Source organism: Hippopotamus amphibius, chromosome 3 (assembly GCF_030028045.1).
Source record: "Hippopotamus amphibius kiboko isolate mHipAmp2 chromosome 3, mHipAmp2.hap2, whole genome shotgun sequence".
In the NCBI taxonomy this organism is placed as follows: domain Eukaryota; kingdom Metazoa; phylum Chordata; class Mammalia; order Artiodactyla; family Hippopotamidae; genus Hippopotamus; species Hippopotamus amphibius.
The window spans coordinates 124,644,179-124,663,716 of NC_080188.1; the positions used below are offsets into that span (position 1 = coordinate 124,644,179).

The window sequence follows — 19,538 nt, forward strand, 5'->3', positions numbered from 1 at the left end:
TCAGTTGCCTATAGGATAAATATGGCATATGAATACAATGTGGTTTTGTAAGTTAGAAGACCTCATGCAATATTGTTGCAAACTGCTACTGGTTATCTGCGTTCTGTATCAGAATAGATGCTATTGCATAAAAATTTGTTTTCCCATTAGAAGGGGTGTCAGGTGGAGATGAGAAGGCAAGTTCATAGGATCTTTTTCGGCATCAGGCTTATTTAGCATTTGGATTTTCAGCTTTATTCAGTTGGCAGAGATTTAATGTTGCTGATAATTGCATATAGAAATGAACCCATCTGGAAACATTAAAGAAATAGATAGAAATGCTTGTTTTAAAAAAGGAAAGGCGAACTGTTTTTCATTTGTAGAAGTAAATGTGATGCTTCATTTTAAGATAATTAAAAAGCAGTGAATTTTAAAATTCTGGTTTTGAGTTACTGAATTACTGCCTCTTGTCCACTAAATTCTGCCTTGGTGTTAACATGCTCCATGTCTGTTGAATAAATAGTTTGCTTTTTAAAATTGGAGTGTCGCTGATGTTCAATATTATATAAATTACAGATGTATAATGCAGTGATTCATAACTTTTAAAGGTTATACTCCATTCATAGTTACTATAAAATATAGGCTATATTCCCTGTCTTATATTTAGATTTAGTACTTACAAATATAGTGATGACCCAGTCTTTTAAAGCAATCTCCTCATTTTAAGTGTATTTCTAATATTTGTGAAAACATTTTTATAATTGCAAGAAAAAAAGGAGTTAAGTAAAGATCAGTATATTTAGGGGCATTTTGGGAGGGTTTTGTTTTTCACATGCTGTTTTTATTAATTTTTTTTCCAGTTTTTACCAACAGCAGTTTATATTCTTTGTCTTTTTTGTTTGTTTTGTGTTGTCTTCTTTTAAGGCCAGAGGTTATAGTAAAAAGCAAATCTCTCTCCTGCCCTAGACCTCAAAGTCCCTTTTGTTGCCAGTTAACAAATGGAGGCACACTGTGTGCTCTTCAGTACTTCGCTTTTTTTTTTTTTAATATTTATTGATTGATTGATTGATTTAATTGGCTGTGTTGGGCCTTCTTTGCTGTGCGCGGGCTTTCTTTTAGCTGCAGTGAGTGGGGGCTACTCTTCTTTGTGGTGCGCGGGCTCCTCATTGCCATGGCTTCTCTTGTTGTGGAGCACAGGCTCTAGGCGCATGGGCTTCAATAGTTGCAGCACGTGGGCTCAATAGTTGTGGCTCACGGGCTCTAAAGCGCAGGCTCAGTAGTTGTGGCACACGGGCTTAGTTGCTCCGTGACATGTGGGATCTTCCTGGAGCAGGGATGGAACCCGTGTCCCCTGCATTGGCAGGCGGATTCTTAACAACTGCGCCACCTAGGAAGCCCCAGTACTTTGCTTTTTAATTTAATGTATCAACATGTATAGCTGTACCTCATTCTTTTTTATAGCAGCAAATATTCCATTATTTGGTTGTAACTATTTAACTAGACTTCTATTGATGGTCATTTAGATTATTCCTAGTATTATAACCAGTGCTCTTATGGATATTCATGTGTATGAATGTACATGTCTTCATACGTGTTAGCAAATATATCAGCCAAGTTCAAGAATATGTGCATGGGGTGGTGGAGAAAGTTTATGCATTTAAAATTTTGATATATGTTGCCAAACTTAGAGACGTGTAATTTTACAGATGGAAGAATTCTCATGTTGGTCCTATTTTCCCAGTAGATTAACTGTGATTAAAGAAAGGGTTTTTTTAGTATTCAGGGTAAATTTTACATATTTGCCAGCTATATATGTTTAATGCTCATATTCATGACTAACTCCTCAAAACGAAGTTGAAAATGGTTCCAAGCAAAATCAGTTAGTACTCAGATACCTGTTTTTCCTTTCCCACACAAAGTTGCAGGGGAGCATTATCTTTCTTGAGGTTACACTTGTTTAAAAATGCTAGAGGTTCCTCTTTTCTTCCTTTCCGGGTAAGAATATTTGACCAAAAAATTGAATTCGTTAATTTTTAGAAATGCATCTTGAAAATGAAATAAGGTTTTGCTGCCAGGTGAGTGAAAACAGTAATTGGAAATATAGATTTGGGTTTTTCCCTCTTGCTTAAACCCAATGAAATTACAATGCTTGGCCAAAAAAAAAAAAAGGAAAAGTTCAAGTTCCTGTGTGAGGTTGTCAAATTCTCATGCTGTATATTTTCTTTCAGATTCCTTTGTTTCTTCCTCTCAGCCTGTATCTCTATTTTCGACCTCACAAGGCAAGTCTGTCATTTTTTGTGTGTGCATTAATAAAAGAAAAATGTTGAGAAAGAGGCTGTAACTGGGGATATGAGGCACAAGTTTTCTGTTGCCCCCAAATCCCCTAAAATAAAAGCTAAATACAAGCCAGTGCTTTCTATTTAGCAGTTTCTAATGGATTTCCTGTAAAGCTTAATAAAATAGAATGAAGCTAGGTGGATCCTTTAACGTAGCATATGCTTTAGGTGTAGTTTTGAGTATTTCTTAAAGATTAAAAACCTGCCCACAGAACTTGAAGTAGATAGAATTGTGACTCAGAAAACATACCACCTCCAGAATGCATTTGACCTGTTGATTTTCAGTTATGTAACTGGTTTGAATAGGTAGTAGATTTGGGAAAACTGTATAAAAGTGTGCTTCCGCTTAACTGATATACGGTCCTAGCTAGAATACTTTAGTGTGAACTTACGTAAGATGCGTCCCAAGAGCTAGGCCAGCTCCAAATTGCCTAGGAACATTGAACAAGTTGGTTGAATTTTTGGCAAGCAAGGCTTGTTTTCCTAGAGATTGAGTTGTGGTGTTTTGGGGGGTTGGTTGCTTTGTTTTTAATCTGTCAACAATGAGGAAGGGACAAACTATAGGTTTGTAGGGGTAGCACTGCCAAGAATCTGAAAGAGAGAGTGCTGTGTGCTTCTTTGATATGCACTAATAATAAAGTGGTGTTTCATTAGTGCTGTTGTAGTCCACCTCAAGTATAGGTCAACGGAAAATCCTTATTTTAAAAAAGGTAATTAAACTCACTAGATAGGTCTAAGAAGCCTTGTGCAAAGAGTTCATTGTTCTAGCTGGAATGCAAAGTCAGGGTGCTGGTTTGTTACGAAGACTTTGACCTTATAAGTATAAAAACATAATGGGATAAAATGCACGTAGTAAAAGTCTTTCAGAGTTTAATCTGCTTCTTAGGAAATGTGATAGATAATTTGTTGCTTTTAATTTAGACTGATGACATTAGAGTCCCCAACCTTTTTATAATGTGCCTCATTGTGTGAATTTGGAAATCTTCTGGATCAAATCAGTACCTTTGAAATTAACTTGTTTACATTAAAAGATAGTTTGTGAATATTAGAAAGTAACTCAAACATTACAAATTGATCCTTGACATCTGGAACTCAACCAGATTTATCCAAATTTATATTTCTAAGGGTTTTTTTTTTCCTTATGAGAAATTTAATAATTTAGGCAAATAGGTATTACATTTATTCTACTCTGGAAGGTAAATCAGTAAAAATATCGTAGTGTAAATAGAACAAATAATTGTATTTTCTTTATTGTATTTCAGATCTTCTAAAATACATTCTCCATAGTCACTTTTTTCATACAGAAAGGGAATAATTAATATCCTAAATAGTGTAACAATACAACCCAAGCACAACATACCTAATGTGTAGAATGTTGAGAAGATAAGTATCATAGTTTAAAAAATTACTTTAATCCCTGTTAGGAGAAATTACATATACACTCAAGTAAAATGAAGGTAAATAAAAAGGATTTTTCTAATGAAAACAAATGTTTAAGTAGGCTTCAGTTTCACAGTGAGTATGAGAGTTTGCTAAAGATAATAGATTTGTCATTCTTCCTTTTTCTTATAGTTATTTTGACCAGTGCAGATTCAGGATAGTGTTGTTGTTTAAAGGGTATTATATTGTAAAGAAGCGGTTAAAAATGTCGTATCCCTGAAGGTGTTCCAATACAGCCTCTATTACTAGCATTTTCTTCTGCAGAAAAACACATAATGGAAAAGCAACCCAGTTGGTGCTCTGCTTCATTGGCAGGTCTAGAGATCAGCCTATTCAATTTTTTGAGAGCACTCCTTGGCAAGTGGTTAGGTATGTTCTAGGGTAGCCAAGACTGCTAGCTTCTAGCCTGCCGTAATAAAAATAAGGGAAAGGAAGTTGTTGGTGTACTTGGTTAACTGGATTAAAACCCCTGGAGAGAATAGCTAGGACCAGTTCCACCCAACTGCAGGCCTTTCAGAGTGACTGTCACCAGCAGGTACCTTGAGTCCGTCACTGGCACTAACCCAGCTAATCTGTCTCTGGCTTCTATATCCCTTAGCCATTTAGCCTCGAAGAACTGTGCCTTACTTTTATATATCTAAACCATGTTAAGGAATATGTAGCAGTAATTAAATAGGACATTTTCATATTTAAGAATGACATTTTTCATCCTGAAATATGTACTTATCATTATTGAGCTTCAAGGAGATGCATGTACTAAAAGTTGTCTTATTTTTTATCTTTTTCTTTTTCTTTTTTTTTTTTGGCCACGCCTTGTGGCTTGTGGGATCTTAAGTTTCCCAACCGGGGATCAAACCCAGGCCCACTGCAGTGAAAGCACAGAGTCCTAACTACTGAACCACCAGGGAATTCCCAAAGTTGTCATTAATTTGGACTGAGAAGAAAGGACATTTAAATCTTTCAAAAGGAAATTATGTAATCTTTATTAAATTATACTACTTTAAAGTATGCAGCTGCTTAAGCTAGCAAGTTAAGCTTTTTGAAAACTAATGAATAGATTTGTGATGAGAATATCAAGGGAATAATCAGTTCCTTCTTAAATAAGTTGTACTCCTGAGTAGGTCCTTTGCAGTCTTGCTTATTGATTCCTTTTTTCTCATCAAGCAGAGTTTAATTTCAGCTTAATCCCCAAGCAAGTAAATTTTAATGATGTTTTCCTGTACTGTTAAATAAGGATATATTAACAGCTATAGAAGTGGTATGTGGCCAATTTTTTTTTTTTTTTTGAGCTTTTACTGTGCTCAGTACCTTATGTGAATCATCTCATTTAATCCTCACAGCCAATTTTAAGGAGGAAAGGTACTGGCTCTTTTACTAATTGAGGAAACTGGGGTTTACAGTGGTGAAATAACTTGCTCAAGGTCACACAGTGAGTAAGTGACATACCTAGGACTCCAAAATCCGTGCATGTAACCACTGCCTACAGTAAAGATGATATAGTAGTTGTATTTTAGGGTTTACAGATATTTTTACAGATGCCATTTTGATGTTAATGTTAGAATCATGAGAGCAGAAGAAGCAGAAATTACTATTTTAACCATATTATTGCTGTTAGTCATGTACTTTAGTATCATCTGGGGAATGTGCTCCCTTCATCAGACACAAAATCACACTGAAATTTGGTTTCTCCTTTTGAAATCTTTGATAAAAGTGGAGGCTAGAAAATACTACAGTTTTCTTTAGAAAACCTTGGAAGAAAAGTGGGTGAAAATAAGAAAGAGAATCTACCCACCATGAAGAATTGGAAGCACATTTGCAGTAGTGAATATTTGCATTCAATTTGAGTTATGCAGTAGGCATCTGGAATAGGAAGTTAAGCACTGAACTTTGGGGCAAGTGTTGAGGAAAAAGAATATGCCAGTTACAGCCTTTTTTTTTTTTTTTAAACAAAAGCAAAACATTTTTCTTTGTACAAAAGAGACTTTTTGTTTAGGATCTAGCTTGGCTGCAAAGTGTCTGCTGGCTAACTTCCTATTTTGATGCTTTGGCTGAAAGTTGCTGATACTGTTTTGCACGATAATTTGTCTTTCCCTCTTGTTTTGTGAACATGAGAAAATTCAAGTGTAGGAAAACCTATACCTGAATATTTCAAGCCTCCCTTGTATGAATATGCATAGTTTAATATGTGAAAAAGTAACTTAGTGGTTTACTACAGGCTGGCACCCTTTCTTCACTGATGTGTGTGCTTTTTCCATGTTACCAGTATCCCTTTAATTAATAATGAATTTCCTGAGGGGGGTTAGTAACCAAATAGTAACTACAGTATAACATAATTCTAAGTTATTCACTCTTAAGGAAGAAGTCTGATATAACATATAACATTCATTATTGCTGACTTGCTGCTAGATTACATTGTGTTTTCATTATTAAGTTATAAAATGAATAAAAAAGTACTAAACCTTTTTCTAAAAGACAGTTTGGGGAATAAGAAACAAAGTAGAGAGAAGTTTTTTGTTTGTTTTTATTTTTGCCACACCACACAGCATGTGGGATCTTAGTTCCCCAACCAGGGATCAAACCGAGGCCCATGGCAGTGAAAGCACCCGGTCTTAACTGCTGGACGGCCACGGGATTCCCTCAAGTTACTGTACTTTAAAATTAGTATTTGGAAGTGTTTGAAGCAGGCACAAAAGGATCACCCCTGCCGCATGCCCTCCTAACCTGTAAGTTGTGCTCCTGGACAAAGAGAATCTGTGGTGAGTGAGAGTGAGGAGTCCCAGTCTCTACCTCTGTGGGATTTTTACAGGACACAAGTTCTGAAGTACAGCTTGGTTTTTCTACCCTTCAAAAACTAGTAAAATTCAGTAAAGCTGTGGTTCCCAAACAGGGTTCATTACTGAGAAACTTGTAATACAGATTCCTGAGCTCCATTCTACTCAGGAAATTCTGAGTCATTAAGTCAGAGATAGAGCCCATGAAGTACTAGTAGTTGTTCTAAAGTTTGAAAAGGACTGTGTGCCAAGGTTGTTAAATTGTTCAGCTAGTTGTGCATTGAACTAGAATATACTTTGACTTTGGTAATGGCAAAGATCATTTGCTGAAACATTTTGTTAAGGAAAAGTTCTTTTATCTTTCTTGACTTAGAATTTTTTACTTATTGGGCTGTATCAAATGTCTTTATCCAGATGGTACTTTGCACCATTCTTGGAATGTCATAGGCATTTGATTTGTACTAGATGATTCAGAAGTTGCATCACCCAACATTATGAAATAGATAAAAGCTCTTTAAATTACTTCCTTTTATTTATGAATGGTTGGAGGGGAAGTGTCTAAACCTCTGAACAAAGATTTTCTTTATTATATATCAAGTGAAGGTGGTTATGATTTGACACTATGCCTTTTTTCTCTCCCCAAACAAAAAGGCATACGGTGTGGAGTCTCTATGTCAGGAGAGAATTTTTTGAGAATGTGGTGTTTGGGGACATTTATTGAAGATTTATTAAGTGGCAGATCCTGTTCTAAGCACTTCACATATATTAACTCATTTAATCCTCACAGCAGTTCTCAAATTAGGTCCTTTAGTATCCCAGTTTTCAGGTAAGATTAAGCAACTTGACAAGGCCACAGATTAGTGTGATGAAAGGATTTTGCATCTTTTAATAGGAATTTTTGGTTTGGGAGTGGTGTAGAAATTTAGACTATGACTACCAACTTAATTTCCTAGACTTATTTAAGATAATATACTTAAATGGAGACTTCTGAGTATTCAGAGTTTAAGAAGAAATTGAGTAAGCAAGGAGCTCAGTACTGGATAAATTTGGGAACATGCTCATGATTGTGGGGTTATGATATTTTTCATCTCTTACCATGTATTGATTCCCTTTTTGACAAATCTATTAGATGTATAACCCTTGTTTGTTAGTAATTAGGATAATGCCATATTTTAAGTAATTAGACTTTTTGAAAATGAACGTGCACATTAAATCCCATTACAGCAAATAACTAATCTAGAAAATATTCATAATGAGATTTTTGACAGACATTTGTTTTGAGTAATGTTGAAAATACCTTCTAGTACATGTGAAGGGGTGGATCTTTTGAAAAAGGGAAAGTAGTGGACATTTTCTGAAATGTAAGGTAATCCAGAGTTATTCCATCAAGCAGTTTTACAGGGTATAGTATTTTTAAAAACGAACAACCTTCAAACTCCCTGGAGTTTTCTGCTATTTTGCCAGGTACTTTATTTAGACTTTGACAACACTAATGACTGTTGTGTCATACTGACAATTTGAAGAGTCTTTACTTATGGGAGCTTAGTTTCTAAAGGCTTATTAGATTCTGGTCTTTGTTTTATTTAATGTTTTCATGCCATTATAAGCGCTTTACTTCCAGACCAGTTTTTTCCATTATCTTGGTACAAGTCAGCTCTGTTCAAGTTTGTGAGGGTTTCAACTAGCCGGTTAAACTTCTTTCCATTTGCTGAAATTCTAAACAAAATAATTATTAAAATTAAAGCAAAGATGAAGATGCTAATTTATTTTGCTACATGTGGGAAAGCTTGATTGATAATCTTGAGAGCTAGTATCTGCATCTCACAATTACTGAGGAATGAATGCAACTTCATACTCTGCTTAGCCCCTAAACCTGCCCCCCAGAAAACACTATCCACTCCAAGTATCAAGTCACAAAATTGTTGTTAGGGAACATGATTAAAGTTATTTTGTATATATAATAGTTATGTCATACTAATGAACCTTCAATAAAATGTTTGAAGTCTGCCAAGCAGTCGTGGCATTCAGTACAGAACTTGTTGGTATTCTGAGAATAGATTTCTAACCTAATCTTCTGGCTTTACCTCACATTATTACATACCTATATAATTTTTGGAATATAAAGAGTTCAAGGAGGGACTTCCCTGATGGTCCAGTGGTTAAGGAGGTGCAGGTCTGATCCCTGGTCGGGGAGCTAAGATTCCACATACCTCTTGGCCAAAACACCAAAACATAAAATAGAAGCAATATTGTAACACTCATTAAAGGCTTTAAAAATGGTCCACATTAAAAAAAAAAAAATCTTAAAAAAAAAGGGTTCAAGGAAGTTAGAAAAGAAGCAAGGCTTCAAAAACTGAAAAGTTTGTGTCCTGACGAAGCAAAACATTCATTTCTACTGTGTTTGTTTGTTTGTTTTTTGGGGCCACACTGTGCGGCTTGCAGGATCTTAGTTCTCTGACCAGGGCCCACAGCAGTGAAAGCACCAAGTGCTAACCACTGGACCATCAGGGAGCTCCCTACCATGCTTTTTTTGTTTCTAGTACTGTGTGTATTCTTTATTAGCATTCAATATAGATTGCTTTCTTTTTTATTTCATCAAATCCACCTCCGCATCATCATCATTTTACTTATTGATTTTGTTCATTTTCTATCTCCCACTCTGTATTGTATGTGCCAAAAGGCAAGGATTTTTTCTGTGTTGTTCACTGCTTTTAATCTAGTTTCTAAAACAGTGTCAGGCACGTGATAGTGGCACTCAATACTTACTAATGAATTATTTCTAATTCATTTTGTCCACTTGTGTCTGTAAAATGACAGGTCTAAATCATCTGAAATCTCAGTCTCTGTAAACCATATAAGCTGAGCATTCCCTCTGAGGTGGAGTCAGTTTTGCTCACCTCAAGGTTCCATTCCTGTTTGAAGGGAGGGGGGCCCCAGTTTTACCTTATTCCAGATTTAGTCCATTGAATGTTTCCTAGTAGGAACAATTGCCAGTAAATTCAATAATAATACATAGCTCAGGTTGTGGAATATTTCTGATTTAAATGTAGCCCATAGTTCTTTAAATTTCAGGTTTTTAAGCCTTTTAACGTACAATGGTGAGCTTCATTTATCCTTAATTCAATCTTGCTCAGTATCCACACTATGCAGTGATATGTGTTTACTGCATTAGAACTAAGCACGAATTACAGCTTCCTTCTGTCTCACTGGTACAATTTGTACCACCAAACTTTTAACTATTTTTCCTCACTTTACAAAGACTTTTCCCCCAGATTACAGTTACACTATTCTAAAGGTCAGAGATCCTATTACATCAGATTTCAGTGATGTGTTAAAATAGAGGAACTTTATCTGGCATTTGGAAACTTTTCATAGTAGTGGAATTTTATTTCTTACAGTAAGATATTTCTTTTCATCTTTATAAAATTATTTTTAATAAAGTCATAATTTCACTTTTGTCTAATTATTATTCAGCTTCTCACGTGAAAGAACATAAGCTGAATAAATGTAATCCCAAAGCTTTTTCTCTTTCACATCTTCCCAATTACTCATTCACACTCAAGGAAGGCATTGCTGCCCTGAACCTACTTAGGTCTCATCTGACCAAGCTGAATCTTTGATTCATTCATTTGGAACTATTTATTTAAGACCTGCTTTGTTCCAGCTCTAGAGATACAACAGGGTGTAAGAAAGATAGTGCCTGCCCTTGGGACAGCTGTTCTGATCTTTTCGCCAGTAAAAACTTCCTAGATTGGATAGTTGGAAAACAATGTGATAAATCAGTGGCTACTACGATATTAAAACTAATAAGACTTACTGTATTACTTTTAGGGGGATATTTTCTGTTTTAAAAGGATTTCTGGAGTTTACTCTTAATAAAGGAAACCAGTTTACACAGTTCAGTTTTGTTTCAATTGGCAAGGTGGCGCAAGAGATTTTGGAACAGACAGACCTTTTCAGTACCCTTTAGTTGAAGACATTGAGGCCATCTGTACCTGGGGCCCATCTTCCCTGTGGATGGAATAGAATACTTCTAGTCCGATTTTTAGGTTGAGCAGGGGTCCTCTATATCTCCTGAAGAAAGGGGGGAAAAAAAAAGAAAACTCTGATCACTTCTTTTTTCCAGTTTCACATTAACAGTGGTTTTGTAGGTGTGTGTTCTGAATTGTCCCACCTACAGAGGAGAGCATATCAGTACTTCATAATATCAAGTTGTTTGTTTTATATGGATTACATTGTTTCTGTTGACTAGCTCTACCAAATACCAAAGGCAAAAACACTTTCCAGATTATCTGATCTTATTATACCCTTCTTCATACTTTGCCATTGAAGGGAAAAAGTAGATTGAAAAGTATTTTTTCCTCAAAAACTGGTACAAGAGTGTAAAGCAATTATATTCTAATAAAGAGCTTTAAAAAAAGAAAAAGTATTTTGTCGTGAAAATTTTTTGTCATTTGCAATTTGTAGCATGATAAGCCTTTTCTTGTTTCACTGCTGGCAGTTTTATGCATGTCTTATAACTGTTGGTCATTGTCTTGTTACATGTTTATATGTGTGTATATATACATCCTGTGTGTATATATATGAATTTAAAAATAAAAAGCATGCTGCTTGGCCCGACTAGCTAATGTGTAATTGTACCTGGTAAACAATTTTTTTTCTTTCAAATTCTGACCATAGAGGGATTGAGCTCTCTTTGCTCTGATGAGCCACCTTCAGAAATTATGACTTCCTCCTTTTGTTCATCTTCTGAAATATATAACACTGACCTTACAATACTACATGGAGAAAAAAGCAAAGTGTTAGGCAGCCAGCCTGTTTTAGCCAAAGAAGAAGAAGACCGCTTGGCTCTTCTGGATGTGAAAAAGATGGAAAAGCCTCAGGTGACCAGTAAAGACATAGCAGACTCCCCAGTTTCTGTTGCAGAAGAAGTTCACTGTAACCGTCCTTCCCTTCCAGCCAATTTCCCAGATCATCCTGCTTTTCTCTCAAAGGAAGTTGGTCAAATGGAACAGCAGATAAATAAAGATCAAGAGTCCAAGAACCCAAATGAGGGACCAAATAGGGATGATAGAACTGCCTTGGATGCAGATGACAAATTCACTTTGCTAACAGCCCAGAAGCCACCCACCAAGCAGTCTAAAGCAGAAGGCATTTGTACATATTCCTTGTCCCCCTCTGAAGTTTCAGGAGGTGGTATTATGGAAAAGGATTCCCCTGAATCACCATTTGAAGTAATTATTGACAAAGCAGCATTTGACAAAGAATTTAAAGATGCATATAAGGAAAGCATAAATGATTTTGGTAGCTGGGCAGTGCACACTGATAGAGAATCACCTGCAGACATTTCAGAGTCTGATGACAAAGTATTTCCGCTGAGAAGTAAAGAAGCAGGGCGTTACCCAACCTCTGCGTTGCTCACTAGGCAGTTTTCCCACACAACTGCAGCGCTGGAGGAGGTATCTAGATGCGTGAATGATATGCATAACTTTACTAATGAAATATTGACTTGGGATTTGGTTCCCCAAGTAGAACAGCAGAGTGATAAATCTGGCTGCATCACAAAACCTACAGGACCTGACGTGAGTGAATACAATTCAGAAATTCTAGTTGTAAATCTTAAAACTAGCACTCATCAGAAAATTCCTGTATGTTCTATTAATGGGAGCACTACTACCCCTAAATCAGCAGGTAATTGGGCAGAAACATCTCTCCCACAGGAAAATGCTGTGTCAGACAGTCTCAACTCCACACAGGAAATCAGTATCAAAGGTGTGCGAGGCAATATGCAGAAAAGAGATGACACACTTTCAGAGTTACCTGGATCTCCACTTGAGAAGTGTGTCTCTCTTGGTTCTGGAGTGGCTACAGCGAAAGTAGTTTTACCTGATGGGCACCTGAAAGGTGAAATGAACTGGCAGACCTCTGTGTTGGGAGAAGTGACAGAGGCTGATAGTTCTGGTGAGTCTGATGACACAGTAATAGAGGACATCACAGCAGATACTTCATTTGAGAGCAATGAAATTAAAGCTGAAAAACCTGTTTCCATCCCAAGTGCAGTTGTAAACACAGATGAAAGAGAAATCAAAGAGATTCTCAGTTGTAACAGGGAAGACAAAACATCTGAAAACTTTGAAGGGTTGGTCAGTGACTCTGAGCCACGACAAGTTCAGCCTGATATTCTTGGAAGGAGTCCAGCCAGTGAGGCAGCATGTTCACAAGTACCTAATGTAAATGTCACGTCAGCAGATGTGAAGCATTCAGATAGCATGAGTGTAGTTGCTCCTGAAAAGCCTGTTGCAGCTGAGAACCCAAAACTTCCTTCAGAAGCATCTCCAAAGGCTTTTAATGATAAGATGGAATTCTCACGAAATGTGACAACCTCTGCCTATTTGGAGTCACTGCATGAAAAAGGTGTTAAAGATATAGATGATTCTTCCCCAGAGGACCTGATATCAGCCTTTACAGAAACCACAGAGAAAGGAATAGTAGGTAAAGGTGAACGAAATACCTTAAAAGAAACATCAGAGAAAACTAAGGACTTTAAAACAGCTCTTCCTGTAGATGTTTTGCATGAAAGTGAGTCAGGTGGTTCTGAAATTAAAGACATAGAAAGCAAATACAATGAACAAAGCGAAAAAACAGATGGGAGTGAGCTTCTGAATGTTTTCCCTACCCAAGGTACTCCAGTAGCATCTCTCAACCTAGAACAGGAACAGCTCACAATCAAAGCTCTTAAAGAATTGAGTGAAACGAAAGTTGAGAAAGCTTCTGTACAGGATAAAGTAGAATCTCCCGAAGAAATACTCAAACAGACTTTAACATTTGCTCCAGAATCTTGGCCACAGAGATCCTGTGATGTTCTAGAACACAAAGATGTCAAGACTGGATCTGATCTCGAGATTTCCAAGAAGCCCACTATTATCAAAGAAACTACTAGGGTAGATATTACTTCCAGCCTTAGCAAGACTGAACTGGTAAACAAGCATGTCCTAGCAAGACTTCTGACAGAATTCTCAGGTAATTGTTTATATATTAGAAATAACTGCATGTGGTTAATTCTGCTGATTATTTAGAGTGCTGTTTTTCTTAGTCTGATATAGATCACTAAAATTATAGCTAGAATAAAGATACTGTAAAATGGAGAAAGGTAGATTTTTTTAATGGTTGCTTGATTTGGTTTTCTTATACAAATATTTCCCAAAGCAGTAGGCTACTTATTAAAATTAATGTTCTCCTAAAGAAAAAATTTTATGGTCCAGTTTTTTCAAGGTTCTCCTTTCCTTTTATGTTGGCCCTAGAGGGGATTGCTGCTTTTAAGAATATCACTGGGCTCCAGTGTAGAGAAATGCAATTGATTTTTCTAATAGATCTTCTATTTCTCTAACTTGTTAAATTCTCTTATTATTTCTAATAATTTTTTGGAGGTCCTTTTGGGTATTTCATGTATATGATTGTATAACTTGTAAAAGTAGCAATTTTGTTTCTTCCTCTTCAGTATTCATGTTTTTTAAAATCGTTTTTTAAATTACATGTGATAAAATTTACTCTTTAAAAAAAATATCGCTAGGCTCTTATGTATTTACTTTTTTTTTTTTCTTATTTATTTAACAAAGCTTATTTTAAAATGTCCATAATAGTAGCACTACTTGGCAGTTGGGTTTTTTGCTATGGGCCTTGTAAAGTCTATTTAGCAATCAAAGATAAAGGAATTCCTGCTGGGAAGATAATAAATGAAACTTTTAATTAATCTGATCTTATACCACAGGGATTTTACGCTCTGAAAGTAGGTAACCAGTATTATGGTACAGTTCTGCCAGTAATACTTAAGAGAACTCATGCATTCTTCTACTTTGGACCTTGTTTAACATTCTTCAGGCCAAAACCCAGTGTATTTGAGTGATTACTTTCCTAGCAGTTGGCCTTCAGTTAAATTATGTCAAATGCTTTCTGTTCTGGTGTCTTAGAAAGTGTAATGAAAAAAGGATATATAAAGCCCTCCGAAAGCAACCCCCAACTGCTAATCTTATACCAAGCTCTGCACTTACTGTATGGTCAGTGTTAGGTGCTTTGTAGGGCTCAGTGGTTTTCCAAACTTTTTAAACAATAGATCCCTTCTTTCAAATGAAATCATACACAGTTATAATATTTAAAACAAAAATCAGATTTTTGTTAAAATAGACTTATGAGATTATACCATTTACTTTTTTTTTTCCCTGTAAAGACTTTATTATGCACAGAGTAAGGAGGGGGCTCAATCCCTAGCAGCAGCTTTCCTCTCCTCGTAGTATCTAGAACACTGCCCAGCTCCTCCTGCGGGGGCATTGCTTGTGAGGAGCGAAACCCCATGCCTCTCAGATCTTGTCCCGCACTAACTTGTTTTGCTTGGTTAGGTGCCCTGCTGGTTAGGTCACCTTGCTTCCTCACGTTCTGGGTCACCTTGAAGCCCACAGTCACATGCTGCGGCAGAGCCATGGCTGCTGCCCTTTGCTGCCTGCAGCAGAAAGGCACCGTTTACTTTTTGTAAAGACATTTCCTTATTGAAGACCATGGGCAGATTATTTACTCTTACTAAATTTTAATCCTTAAAATAGAGATAAAAATGGTGCTTACTTTATAATAGTATGAGGATTACATGTGAAAATGCAGGTAATGCAGAGCCTAGTATATAGTAAATATTCATTTAGCACCAAGTATAGGACCTGGCATATACTAGGTACAGGATAATTGTTTGTTAGTGAATGAATTGTTAATAATTATCAGTGAAAACATCAAGGCTCTTTTATATAGTCAAAAATTTGGCAGTTAAGAATAGCCGTTATACTCTAATAATTGAAGGTTGTTGAACTTGGATTAAAGAGAGCTGAATTCTTATTGTTGCTTTACGGTGTCTAGAAGTGTGACTTTAAACAATTAAGTTACATCATCTTTTGTGGCCTCAGTTTCCTTATCTGTAAAGTGAAGATGTTGAAGTAGGTAATCATCAATATCATTTCAATAATATGATTTTCTGACTCTGGTATATTCTAGCTTTCTCCATAAGTTGTTATCAGAATTCTTAAAGGTAATTCTTTTGAGTGATGAAGCATATACAAATTAGGCAACAGTCAGTCCAGAGTCTAATTCTGGCAAATACCTGCTTTAGTATGATCTTAGACAACTAGCCAAATTGGTTTGGCATCTTCCTTTGTTAATATTGTGGTAGTTATTTTGCCCTGCTTTATAGTATTCTAGTAAATAAAGTACTATGTAAATACTAATTATTAGTAAATCTCAACTGAGTTACTTAATCTAGTGTGAGAGGTAAAAAGGGGTATGGAAATGTATGTTATTGACCAAATTCTGTGATTAGCAGATATTTTTAGATGATAATTAAAGACTAGTATAATTAGACCAAGAAGCTAAAAGGTCTTCCTTTGCAGATTTCAGAATTGAAAACCTTTTAAGATTGTCTTACATTATGAATAAATCTTTTAAAATATCAACTGTAGTAAAATAGGCAAAAGAAACAATGAAAAAATTAATGGTATTTTATTTTTCTTTTCCTATTTTATGGTATATGTGGTAGTATATAACAAAGATCTGGAAATGACCTAGCAATTTTATTTCTAGGTATGTATTCTAAGGGGGAAAAAGACTTTATGTGCAAAAACAACGACGAAGATGTTCTTTATAGGGCTGTTTACAATGGTGGCAGATATCTCAGTGCCTTAACAATTAGATATTGTCTGAGTATGTTACATTTGTGCAGTTGAATATTATACAGCTATTGGAGTTGTTATAGATTGGTTGTTTTTTTTTTTTTTAAGAAATGGAAACATATAGAAAAGTACAAAAGGACATAACTTGTGTTTCTATATATTAGAATTAACTTCTATTAATTGTTAATTAGTGGTCACATTTGCTTCCAAACTGAAGGACCCTCTGATTCCACCTGGCCCACTCCTTCCCCTTGCCCAGAGGGTAACCACCATCACTGGAGCTAATATCATCCTTCCATTGCATTTTAAATTTGTGCATGTGTGCTATTATTGTTTTGTGCTTTTAAAGCTTTATTCATATTATCTTTGTTATGCAACTTGTTTCATTCAACATAAGGTTTTTTTTTAATTCTCTTCATGTTGAAATATATATAATTTTATTTAACAGCTGTGTAGTAATGCATTTTATTACTATGTTATTTCCCTTTTAATTAAGATTTGGGTTATTTTTCATTTTTTACTATTATAGACAGTGCTGAAGTTAACATCCTTGTACTTGTCTGTTTTTACACATATGCACGTATTTCTCTAAGGTTGTTGTGCCACTGCTTATTAATTTCACTACTGAGTAAGTGCACTGTTTTTCTAGTTACTGTCAATTTGCTGTCAAAATTGTAGTTTCTTCTATTACGTGGAAATGTTCGTAATTTATTAATGAAAATTACATTATTGGATACAGCGGAGTTTTTGTTATATGAAGAATGCTTGAAGTAGAAAAAAACAAGTTGGAAAACAAGGTTTTCAGAATAATACCTATTTTGGTATCATTAAAAGTGAATCTACATACCTACACAGAGTGATCCTGAAGTAAATTTTTAAAAACCCAAGATCACAATGATTTTTCTTTTGTTTTTTGTTTTTTTTTTTTTTCTTTTCTTTTCTTTTTTTTTCACAATGATTTTTCTTGCATTATGGCCAAGTAGGCTTTTACTGAACCTGATCTTTCTGCATGTAACTATGTACTCTGGACAGAATTGTGGGAGCAGGGAAGGAGACCTGAAAGCACTGGAAAATGAGCAAAAGGACAGATTCTGAAAAAGGGCTGACACTTTCAAGAAGAGACAGCATGAAATTAATTTTCCACTTTTACTGCTTTTAACCAGAGGAAGGCTGAAGTCAGCACCTGGCAGTTTGGTTAAAATTTTAATAGAAAACTTACCAGAGGATAGAATTCAGGTCAGCCACAGCCATTTGACCACTGAAAAGTGAGGGGAGGAGGAATCCTGGAAAGGAGAGATCTGGAGTGTGACAGCCAAAACTTCTGAGTATAACCTCTCTATGTAAGCTTCTGTTTAATCCCTGAACCATGAAGCTAAAGGAACTGAACTAAGATTTGAGGTATTGCTGAAAGAGTTTGCAGTTTGGGTCTAGCCAAATTTAATTGCATACTAAAACAAACATTGGTACTCTCCAGGGGAGTATAACAGAGTCCAGAGGCTATACAGCATAATATTCACACTGTCCAAGATATAATCTAAAACTACACAACATTTTAAAAACCAGGAAAATATAAGTCAGTCTGAAGAAAAAGACAACCAACAGAAACTAACTTCATATGTTAGAATTGAGAAATGGGTTTTAAGGCAGCTATTATAATTGCTCAGTTGAAGAAAAATATTCTTGCACTGAATGAAAACAAAGGAAATCTCAACTGAGAAACAGAAACAAAAAAGAGCAACGTGGAGTTCTGTAATACAGAAGCCAAAATTAAAATTCACCGAGTGGCCTTAACAGTAAAACAGAGACGATAGAAGAAAGAGTCAGTGAACTCGATGACAGATGAACAGAAAACTACACAACCTCAGGGACAGAAAGAAAAAATATTACCAAGTTCCAGGGACCTTTGGGACAATATTATAAGAGCTAACTCGTATAGTTGGAGTCCCAGAAGAGAGGAAAGTGAGAGGCTGGAAAAGAACATATTTGAAGATAAAATGGAAAAAAAACCTCCACAGGTTTTATGAAAAGCACAATTACTGATTAAATAAGCTTAGCAAACACCTACTAGGATAGGGACAAAGAAAACCATACCTTGGTACATGTGTTAGCGGTTCCTAAGACCACTGTCAGGCTCAGTGATTTGCTGGGAGGACTCACAGGATTCAGAAGCTGTTATACTCACTGTATACAGCAAATGGACACAGATTAGAATTGGCAGAGGGGAAAGACACATGGGGTAAAGTCCAGGAGGACCCAGGTGCAAGCTTCCAGGTGTCCAGTAGAGTCACACAAAGCTGTCCTTAATTCTCCCACCAGTGATACATGACAGCATGTGCAGTGTTGCCAACTAGGGAAGCTCACCCAATCCTGGGTGTTCAAGATGGCACACAGCACCCCCGTGACTGACCCCAAGACTACTCAGACCCCAGCCACCCAGAGCAAGAACAGGTGTTTGCCATAAATCATGTTGTTTGGATAGACTTAAGTGGTCATGCTGGTACAGCATGGCCCAAGGCCCCAGGTAGGCCAAAACACTTATCAGCCAGAATATGCCTAGGGCTCAGAGTTCGTCTCCCAGGAGGCAGCCAAGGGCCAGTCCTAAAGACAGACCTTTCTTTGGCATGTGCAGGGGTTTGAGCATTCCAGAACAGCTAAGTTAATCCTTTCCTGCCCAGTATATCGTAGTCAGATTGCTGAAATGAAAGATAAGGAGAAAAATGACACACACAAAGGAATGACAATTATAATTAGAGCTTACTTCTTACCAAAGACCACAGATACCAGAAGACAGTGAAATAACAGCTTTTAAAGTGATGAGGCGGGAGGAGAAGCCAACCAGAATTTCTCTATTCAGCAAAAATACCCTGCAGGAATGAAGGCAAAATAAAGACTTTTTTTAGATAAAAGAAAACTAAGAGAATTTGTCACTAGGAGACCTGTACTACAAGAAACAGTAGAAGAAGTTCTTCTGATTGAAGGGAATTGATACGAGGTAGAAACTCTGACCTTTGGGAGGGAATGAAGAGCATTGAAAATGGTAAATATCTGAGTAAATGTAAAACATTTTTTCCTCTTCTTTAAAACATGACTGTTTAAAAGAGAAATTATAATGTATGCAGAGATTATGGTGTTTATTTCATATCACAGTTTATAGCAAAAGTTGAGTATGTGAATCTGTACTGTAGCAGGGGGTTCTACATTTTTTATGAAGTGGTACAATATTTTAAGTAGATTGAAAAGTCAAGGGTTTATGTTGTGGTCCCTAAAACCACCATTAAATAATAATGCAAAGACAGTTTAAATTAAAATCT

The 19,538-nt window shown here is 36.1% G+C and overlaps 1 protein-coding gene across 2 annotated transcripts in view; it reads left to right on the forward strand.

Moving 5' to 3' along the window:
- The window catches only part of RTN3 (reticulon 3), a 58,249-nt gene that overhangs the window by 13,316 nt on the left and 25,395 nt on the right, over positions 1 to 19,538 (forward strand). Inside the window, exons 2-3 of one of the 2 annotated variants that reach the window (XM_057726541.1) lie at positions 2,208 to 2,258; positions 11,207 to 13,546. The exons of the other annotated variant lie outside the window; for it this stretch is intronic. Of the exons in view, the coding sequence (XP_057582524.1) occupies positions 2,208 to 2,258; positions 11,207 to 13,546 (2,391 nt within the window). The remainder of the gene's footprint in view (positions 1 to 2,207; positions 2,259 to 11,206; positions 13,547 to 19,538) is intronic. 2 annotated transcript variants of the gene reach the window in all.